This window comes from Sinocyclocheilus grahami, unplaced genomic scaffold (assembly GCF_001515645.1).
Source record: "Sinocyclocheilus grahami isolate Dianchi unplaced genomic scaffold, SAMN03320097.WGS_v1.1 scaffold464.1, whole genome shotgun sequence".
Taxonomy (NCBI): Eukaryota; Metazoa; Chordata; class Actinopteri; order Cypriniformes; family Cyprinidae; genus Sinocyclocheilus; species Sinocyclocheilus grahami.
The window spans coordinates 1,368,820-1,378,848 of record NW_015505643.1 but is presented as its reverse complement, the minus strand read 5'-3'; the positions used below and the strand labels follow the sequence as shown (position 1 = coordinate 1,378,848).

The 10,029-nt window shown below is 40.4% G+C and overlaps 1 protein-coding gene across 4 annotated transcripts; it reads right to left on the bottom strand.

Moving 5' to 3' along the window:
• Positions 1–917: 917 nt before the first annotated feature.
• LOC107553097 (lactase-like protein) lies at positions 918–9,740 on the bottom strand. Of its 4 annotated transcripts, XM_016235218.1 has the most exons (15): positions 9,109–9,531; positions 8,818–8,984; positions 8,203–8,363; positions 8,030–8,117; positions 7,824–7,933; positions 7,044–7,172; positions 6,699–6,794; positions 6,391–6,445; positions 6,155–6,316; positions 5,793–6,067; positions 5,570–5,696; positions 2,077–2,276; positions 1,843–1,906; positions 1,587–1,660; positions 1,370–1,451 (listed from the first exon to the last, which is right to left on the bottom strand). In XM_016235218.1, exons 2-14 carry the CDS (start codon positions 8,942–8,944, stop codon positions 1,587–1,589), a joined length of 1,668 nt encoding a protein of 555 aa, XP_016090704.1. In that variant the 5' UTR covers positions 8,945–8,984; positions 9,109–9,531; the 3' UTR covers positions 1,370–1,451. The 4 variants fall into 4 exon arrangements, with proteins under 4 accessions (XP_016090701.1, XP_016090702.1, XP_016090700.1 ...); XM_016235215.1 differs by lacking the exons at positions 1,587–1,660; positions 9,109–9,531 and adding an exon at positions 9,544–9,740 and having other exon boundaries at positions 918–1,451; XM_016235216.1 differs by lacking the exons at positions 1,587–1,660; positions 9,109–9,531 and adding an exon at positions 9,560–9,740 and having other exon boundaries at positions 918–1,451.
• Positions 9,741–10,029: the final 289 nt, after the last annotated feature.

Genomic DNA, 10,029 nt, shown 5'->3' with positions numbered 1-10,029 from the left:
GACAATAATTGTGAGCAAACTAGGTTTTAACAAAAGGTAATTCGGCCCGCACAAGGGGGACATTTTCTCCGATCCGGCCCTCAACTTTAAATGAGTTTGACACCCCTGGTCTAAAGTCTAGGTGTTCCGGGGGTCTGTTGTCAAATATATTTAAATGATCAAATTAAATGTATGTTTACTATTTCAAATAAAGCCTGTATATTGTCAATTATTTAGCATTAGTAATGTTTTTAATGTACAGTTTTAAGAAACAACCTGTCACCACAATATTGCTTCTGTAAAGCGATTCTAGTAACAGTGACTGTTTACAAACAGAAAGCCAATCATAAATTGCCTCAACATTTATTGTATTAAACATTAAACGTATTTGTACTGCCGCAGATACGCTGTTTAGTCTATTAAACTGTTAAAATGTTGAACAATAACTTTAATGCTAAAAAGAAACTCCTTTTTGCAGTATGTTTCAGAAGACGGTCGCGTAACGTTAACGTTACCCGTTGCAGGCTATATTCATCCAAACAATGTCATTGCCTCATAATTTTATGAAAAGATTACGGGTTTTAAAAATAGTCTGAAAAGTGCATCAACGGTACAAAACTCACATAATTTAATTATCGGAAGTCATCCTTGTATTAGCACACATACAATCATAGTTTAGTTGTAGAACTGAACGGATAAATGTTAATCGTAGAGGACAGTTGTTTAGTTACTGTCACAACATTTTTGCGCCAGACAGTGTCAATCCGCACATCGCCCTCGGTTTCACCCATGTCTGGATGTCAAGCTCAACCGATGTCACTGTAATTTTAGTGAAAAGTTGAATATCAATGTGGTCAGACTTTCGCAACAAAACAAAACGGATAGTTTTGCTAGAGTGTACCGAGGTAGACACATCAAAATACCAAAAACAGATATAATGCAGGGTTTCAAACTTTATTGAAAGCACAGATCTCATACATGTGGATCTTATACTGCAATATGTATGTATTGTAGTTCCACAAACACATTTATCATAATATTTATTTCATTGTCTGTTTGTTTGCCACGTATACAAACGCCATTGTTAATAGGGTTTTCAGAAACGTCCATCTAACTTTTCTCACCTCATAATCAAACACCCAAACCTCAGCTTATCCTCCGAGTAATTTGTTGAGAGATGTTTTTGATGGTCCAACAATTCATGAACACAGATGTACATTTGTGGAACATTTTATTTGAAGTTACATGTAAACAAGTCTCAGCATGTCATCATTATTAATAATAATCAATAAAAAAAAATGTACGGACACGTGCGATGTGAAAAAATATAGTTGTGTAAATGTGAAGCAGTCTGTTTTATATTCGTGTTCTAAGCAGGAACATGAGAAAGACTGCACTGAGGAGAATGCAGAGAGTGCACACAGTGGGGACGACAATCTCTGTGACCATCTCCATGTGGCTGATCAGTGGATCTGGAGAAAAACAAAGGTAAGTCAGTGAGTCAGTGACAACTAATAAAAGATACATTCAGTGAAAACATAAAGGTATTTGAAAATAGCACTAGCACTGAACAGAAAACATGAAACATGACATCCTGAGCCCTGTACCTAAACTTCATCATGCACAGGCCAAACCTTTGGCATATCTGCATGTTCCTTATTTTCCTTGGACTTTCTTCTAGCTGAAAGGGCAAACAAAAGAAAATTCCTGTTAGAAAGTTACCATATAATTTCCTTCTCTATATGTTGTGCTTGGTTATAAATAGAAAATGTAATTTGTGACAGAATTTTCTTTTATTTGCCCCAGCTAGATCACTGCCGGCTGTGCTGCCTAGTGGGGAGAGAAGTCAACAGTTACACTAACCTGCCGCAAGGAGCTGGTTACTTGAGGTGCATGTTTCCAGTGCCTTTCTTTTCCAGCTTTCAATCTGTGGTAAACATTATCCAACTTAAATGCATAAGATGTAAACTGAGACATAATATATATTTATCACAGATTGCACAAAAATGCTTAGACTCTTGTACTGTTTGACTCAAAAGAAGAAATACACATTTAATTTAGCATACAATTTTAATGCTAAACTCAATGAAGTCATACCTCTCTCTGATTAGGGAAGCCATTCGAGCTGATGATGCGCTTGTAGTACTGAACTGATGCTTTTGGGTAGCGTGGTTTATTTTTGCTGTCAAAGTCCACGTAGTACAGGCCAAATCTTTCAGAGTAGCCCTCATCCCATTCAAACTTGTCAAGCAATGACCAAGTTGTGTAGCCTTTCACATTTACTCCATCTTTAACCGCTGAATGAAAAAACAAATGAAAATGTACAAATGAAATTAGTCTGTGGAAACAGGGAGTTTCCTTTTTAGAGCTATCCAAATGTACAGGCAAAACAAGTAGAATGAGTTTTTGGAGGACTTTTATTATGTAATGCAACATCAGATCGTTTTCAGATTCCTTTCAGGGGTTGTATAGACTTTATTTATCAACGTATGAAGAGAACTATGATTTGGAGCTCTGTAGAACGTTTGTGCTTGGATTGGAAGGAAGTCTTTTTAATTTTTATAGACATCAGTCAGTCAAATGGTCAGTCTGTAATCAAGGATCTGTAAATTTTAATTTGCATGTTCTAAAAGTTCCCTTTCATGGGAACTTTGAACTGCGTCCTCTAGGGGTCGCTATGGGGAACACCTCGTCGTGACCCGTGTCTGAAGCATACGTTGAAAAAACACCAACTCTTTGGCCGGCGACAGCCATGACGTCACTACCGGTGCGACTATAGTAGTTTGTAGTATGCTGGGTTCAGCCCAGGAAGAGCAGGAAATGGATGAAGAGAGCGAAGAAGCTGAGGCTGAGCCTTCTCAATCATCCTGCCCTGCGTATGATGAGCTTTTAGAGGTTATGGATCGCGCCACGGCGAGGCTTGACTTGCCATGGAAGCGAACTAAGGAAGTGACGTCGCGAGGTCGTCTCGAGTAACATTATCTTTCTGGCCATAACACTCCAGCTCAGGTGAGCCTTCCTTTCCTTCCTGATCTCCATACTGAGATCGAGAAGGAATGGAAGAAGCCGTTTTCCTCACGCATCCATCGGTTTCAGCATACCAGTTATGCGAATATCGAGGCGGTGCGCGAAAACGGCTATGAGAGAATGCCCCCTGTAGAAGAGACGCTAGCTAGCTATCTCTCTATGGGAGAGACATCATCTCTCAAAACTCCCTCCTTGCCATCCATGCCTCTTCAAGCTACATCTAAAATGAATGGCAAGGCATAGGCAGCAGCAGGTCAGGCTGTTGCTTCCCTGCACACGATGGCGGTGCTCCAAGCATACCAGGCTGATCTGTTGAAAGACCTGGATAAAGGCGAGGGCCTTTCTTCTGATGAGATGGCTGAGTTACGCCGCACCACGGATCTTGCTCTTCGTGCTACTAAGCAGGCTGCCTCTGCCATGGGCAGATCTATGGCGGCGATGGTAGTAACAGAGAGGCATCTGTGAGTAAACCTGGCAGACATCGGGAAGAAAGAAAGGGGCTTTCTTCTCGATGCCCCGGTTTCGCCCTCTGAACTTTTTGGTACATCCGTTGAGACGGTGGTCAAAAAGTTCAGGGAGGCGAAGGCGCGCTCAGCAGCCTTCAAAACCTTCATTCCACGAAGGTCCAGGTCTGAGCCCGAACAACCCAGGGGTCCTGGCCCGTCTCGGTTTGAGGATCAGAGACGAGCACAGAAGGCTAGTGTCGCGACTCGCGCTCCTCCTCCGCCTGCGGGTAGGGGTAGGAAGTATCGTGGGTCAAAGGGAGGTAGGCAAGACCTGAGGGATGTGATCCAGACAAGGCGTCAGCGCTTTCGTCCGGATCAGAGTAATACTTAGGTATCCACTCTTTCCCTCAGGGGGTGTATCATCTACCCTTTTCTTCCCCTTCCTAATTCCCCTGTAACCACCATCTCTCCACCTGACCGAGGTTAGGTGGAAGCTTCCTGCATAACAGTCTCCTACTGGACCTATGATGTTTTGGTTGGTTCTATGGCTTCATAGTAACCACGATACTGATGGTCCGGTCTAAAGGCTTCTCTTGACAGAGCTCCGACGCGGGAACCATGGTGGGTGAGTATGATCCATGTCTAATATATGTATATATGAATATACAGTATATGTGTATCTAACGAGACTGGTGGTTGTGTGTATAACCCTTCTGCTAGTTTTCTTTGCAGTGTTTCCGGGGACCTGTGTGTTTCTGTTCCTTTTCTAGGGTAGGGCCTCTATGAGCACCCCCTCTGCTGGGTTCAGAAACCGGGTGCTCGACTTGCAGTGCGTATTTCACTCGTCGATATATGTCAAGACGGTAAGTAAAGCCGGTTTTCGGCTTCATACTTCCTGGATCATGCGGCCATAACACAGGCTTCTGCGGGAGCCTTCGTGTTCATCAGGCCCCGGCGCATCACTGCAAAAATTTCCTGGACGTCCGGGCTGGGGTTACGCTTTCATGCTACCCTGACTGGTCTACCGTATCTGGGTCGCCCTGAGGGGTTTCCCCGATCACCAGGATATCCCCTCTTGCTGAGGCATCGAGCGGGAGGCATAGGTGGCATTACGAGAACCTTCCTGTGTAAATGCTGTCTCGGGCAGTGCTCCCCTCTTCTTTGAGTGTTGTATTTGAGCTTGCTTCTCCTGTTTGGCCCAGTACTTCCGGGTATCTGTAACAGATGCTTGGAAAACTCGAAATAAGTGCAGCACGTTAAGCTTTGTGCACTTTTCTCAAATCCATATAAGTGGTAAATGTGCACGTTATGCTTTGCGCACTTTCTAAAATCCACATAGTTGGTATCTCAGGTTACTTATGTAACCATGGTTCCCTGAGTAGGGAACGAGACACTGCGTCCTCTAGGTTTCTTGCCATGCTGCGGACGCAAGCTTCAGACAAAGAAGTGAATGATGTGTAGCTCCCGGCGCCTATTTATACTATAGTCGCACCGGTAGTGACATCATGGCTGTCACCGACCAACGAGTTGGTGTTTTTTCAATGTATGCTTCAGACACGGGTCACGACGAGGCGTTCCCCATAGCAACCCCTAGAGGACGCAGTGTCTCGTTCCCTACTCAGGGAACCATGGTTACATAAGTAACCTGAGACGTTTTTGTGAATCAGGTCGAATTGCTCAATTTATTCAGTCTATTCTAAGACAGTGGTTCTCAATGTTTTTGACTGAAAGGCCTCCCATTTTCCATTTCAATATTCATAGTCCATTCATAACCATCATAATGGTTAAGAGATTTCCTCTGATATTTCTGCTGAAAGTATGACAATGCTGACTGTTTTCAAATGTTTTTATTAACAGAAATTGGGAGTGTTGAAATGAATTAAACACGATTCTATAAGATTCAGGTTTTTCTATAAAAATAGTTTTGAGGGGAAAAAAGAAATATGATTTCAGTTTGATCATTTCATCTTGATTTCTTTTTTGTATTTATGGCATCTTAATGAAGTTTACATATATAAATATATATATATATATAGGTTTGTTCTGGCTTCCTTGTTGAGAACCACTGGTAAGAGCATTTAAAGATAGAAAGCCTAGATTTCTATATTGATTCTGACCTTTGAGCATTTCATTGATGTAATCCCTCAAGTACTGCATTCTCCAGTCATCACACAGTTCTGTGCACATCATCTTCTCTGATACACCATTTCCTGTCACGTATATAATGGGGTCTCCGTACTGTGTCTAAGAATAAAGAGATTTGAGTCACAAAAGGACAGTGTGCCATTCCTAGTCAGGCTACTGCCCACAGTCTGGAAGTAGTTTTTTACAGAAATATACCTTTACAAAGCTAAGCAGACGGCGGAAGCCCCATGGCACAGAGTAGAGCCACTCTGATCCAGGATCAGGCCACTGTGGGTCTACCAGCTCAGCCAGGTCACGGTCAGTGAAGTAGTTGTTTCCACGGTTGGAAGGAAAGTTCTTTTGTGTGATGTAGCGCGTAGTGAAGTGACTGATGCCCAGGAAGTCACAAGTGCCTCTGACATAACTTTTCTCATGAGGGCTGAAAGTAGGCAGGCGAGAACTACTCAGGCCCTGCTGGGCACTCTTCCTACCTGCAGAAATGAAACACAGAAATACTTATGTAATAATTGTAAATGATCATTAGCCCCAGCTAAATAATTTATTTATGGTTTGCTTGCCTATGTAGTCTTTCATTATTTGAGGATAGTCTCCATGGAAGAGTGGCGTGGCAAACCAGCCCAAGTAGAACTGGACATATCTTTCAGCAGCTTCTATATCACGCTGATTGTTGACGTCCACTGGTTCTCCCCAGTCAGCTGACAGGGAGATGCCCACCATTCCTAAAATGGCAGAAACACTTGTACCAGTTTGGACCTTTGTGCCTTTCAAATTTCAATATCTGAAATTTGTCTACCTTTCTGTTTGTTTCGCCACTGGGCATCGTATGTGTGCCAGACCTTAGCATGAGCCTGTCAATGCAGCAGAGGATAAAAATGAGCTTCATTTCACTGCCTTTGTATTCTTATCAGAAACAGTTATTTTAATAGTCAGTAATATTTTCTGAATAGTTTATCCCTAAATGCATGCTTATTTGCATTTTTAATTTTGTTTCTCTGCTGTCCATAATCAGAGCATTGCATTGCTAATTTAGCATAATAATTATTTCTGTTGTTCAATTATTATAGTCATTAGACTACAGTGGACTGCAGTGGATTTAATCACCTTAATGATATTGTGGGCAGCATTATAGGCGCCAGTACCCCTCATCTTCAGGCCAGGAGCATGTTCTCCAGTCTCATAACCCTCCACTGCAACAGACTGGAAATATGGAAGGGTGTAAGTGTGGACTTTGAACCAGATAATAAACTGATTATTCTCATGTATGTACTTTGATGTACATCAAAGTAACCGTGACTTGATTTTTTTTTTTTAGCTTCTATTATATCAAACATTTTGAAGAGTGAAAGAGATTGCATTTAATATTGTGGAATTTCTGGAGAAAGAACTGCATGAAAATTAATTACAAGCTGGAATTGTAATAGTGGATGCTACTTTTACAATTCTTACCCAAGGATTGTTGAAGGTGATCCAGTATTTGACTCGATTGCCAAATCTCTCAAAGCACAGATTGGCAAAATCATTGAAGAAGTTGATCATACTGGCATTTTGCCAACCTCCATATTTCTCCTCCAGAACCTGCAAAGGCACAGATATGATTTTGAAAGTTAAATCAATTTGATGTATACGCTTTTTAAAGATATGTACTCTGACATACTTATCATACATAGTTTTTGAAAGAGAATTTGCTGCGTCTGAATATTCCTAATTCACAAGTACCCGAATGACCTACTACTTCCAACTAGATTCTAATACGTGCATCCAATGGACACTTTAATATCCTACACTCTTAAAAATAAAGGTGCTTCAAAAGGTTCTTCAAGCGATGCCATAGAAGAAACATTCAGTCAAAGGTTCTTTAAAGAACCATCTCTTTCTTACCTTTTTGTAATCTGAAGAACCTTCTTTCACCACAAAGAACCTTTTGTGAAACAGAAAGGTTCTTCAGATGTTAAAGGTTCTTTATGGAACCATTTAGACAAAAAGGTTCTTCTATGGCATCGTGAAGAACCTTTATTTTTAAGAGTGTATGATGCCATAGGAGAGGAGCGAAGCAGTGACAGTGACAACATGGCGGATGTAGTACGTCCAAATTTCATTCATACTACCCATATTCATTCTATATAGAACATACTTTTTAATGGTCATGAAGTCCATTTCAAACCAAACGTAGAACCTACTGGACAGTACGTACAGTATGTGATTTCAGACGCAGACATTTTGTTTTACCTGAGGTAAGTCCCAGTGGTAGAGCGTCACAATTGGTGTCATTTTGTTCTCCAGAAGCATATTAATTAGGTTATCATAGTGCTCTATCCCTTTCTCGTTGATGTAGTCAGCTAAAAAAAACAATCAGAAAAACTTTTGGTAATTACTCTAAAACATTTCAAGAAAACTTTTTAATTTTTTTATTTGGCATAATTAATTTGAATTACTCTTAACGCCACTGGGCAGAATCCTTGGCCAGGAGATGGAAAAGAGATAGTGGTTCAGCTTCATGTCTTTCATCAGTGCAATATCATCCTAAAACATACATTAAAAAGGATTATCTTAGAACCAAAGCATCTACATACATCACTGTGTATTTCTGATCAAGAAATCATAGCACCTTTATTTTATAATAGCCTTCACAGGAAGAGTCACCAGTGTCATTCAGGTGAATTTTCCCTCTTTTGTGAGAAAACACATCCCAGATGCTCTTTCCTTTTCCATCTTTATCCCATGCTCCTTCTGTTTGATACGCTGAGCTGCCAGCGCCCCAAGAGAATCCTGAAAATGTATGCATACACACTTTGCTATTTATATAAAAATAGTATATCTAATTCTTGTGTATATGTGTTTGTAAATGCATTCATTATATAGAATCCTGAAAATGAATAATTTATCTAAAATAATATCAAATGTTACTGACATTCTTCGAAATATTTTATTTTGTGTTCAGCAGAAGAAAAGAAATTCATACAGGTTTGTGACCGCTTGAGGGTGAGATGACAGTATTTTCATTTTTGGGTGAACTATCCTTTTAAGTAAGACAGGATTATTATTTACAGTGTTATTTACTTGCTTTATACTTTACATATTTTGCATATTCTGTGTGATATATCACTTGATATATTACCGAATCGATATATTATTCTTTATATTTTAATATTTGTTCTTAAAGAATACACTTCTATTTGCTGTTGTTTGTAAGTGTTATTTGCTGTTATGAGTAATGCTTTACCTGAAGCAAATGTGCCATATTGAAATGATCCTATTTTGTTCTTGGTCCAGTCAAAGTCTTCACTGGCAAAAATGCACATTGCCAACAGAAGAATGTGGCATATCCTCAGCACACTGTGTTGTAGCATCCTCTTATTCTCATAGGGGTTTGTTTTTCACCAGTAGCACCTGCACAGATTAAAACAGACTCATTTTACTTACAGGCACACCTTTGAAAATGTTTCCTCAATTCTTAAATAGGCATATATAGAGACACTTTAGGTCAGTTTTCCTCCTTTAAAAAAAAACATACTCAGAGTGGTCAGCTTCCAAAGCATTCGAAGCTGAGGCATATCAATGATGCATCCCAAACTAAAAAGCTGTCACAATCCACGTGCAATCAGCCGTAAATGCACTAAAAAATGTCCAAACCCAGATAAGATCAGATGAATTAACTCTCATTTCAGCCAGCTATAAGACAAACTGACACAAAAGGCTATCAGTGACAAAAAGTAAGTCAGTTTGTCAAGAGCCGCCAGTATGAAAGACATCTCAGTAGTATTTATCCAGAAGAGAGGAGATATAAGTTTGTATCTGAAGGAGAGAGGATGAGATGATGATTAAAATGCTCCCTTCTGTTCGCAGGAACCAGCAGCTTTGCCCTGTCTCATGTCTCTCTCCCTCCTCTCACCCTCTCTCTCAGATTCTCCCTCTATAGATTCGCACTCAAGCACATATAGACATATACCTGCTCCAGGCCACATATTTGTCTCGACTGGAATCCACTCCAAAGTGCCAGAAGGTTACCTAAGCTTCTGAACTTCATTCACCCTCACAAATCTGCCCAGTGCCTGTGCGCTCGCGAGCACAAAACAGTAGCGAAGCATCTAGTAGATCCGAGCTCCATTCAGGAGCCACACACAGGCTCAAATACCCACTATTCAGATTCAGTGGGTTGAGAGAGGAAAATGCTGCTCCTAACATGTTTTATAGAACTGAACATTTGACTCTGTAAGCAAAGTTGATGCTGGTGTGGGTGATACATTTGCGTTTTGGTCCCCAAGGGAGAAATACAAATTTATGCTATGAAAAAGGGGAAAATGTTCAGATTTCAACCAGCATTTCTAAACCAATTCTGCATTGTTTTTTAATAAAGGATGGATGTAAATAAATAAATAGAATAAAAATAAATAAAATAATAACAATTGGTTGTTTACACACGTGGGCAGAATTG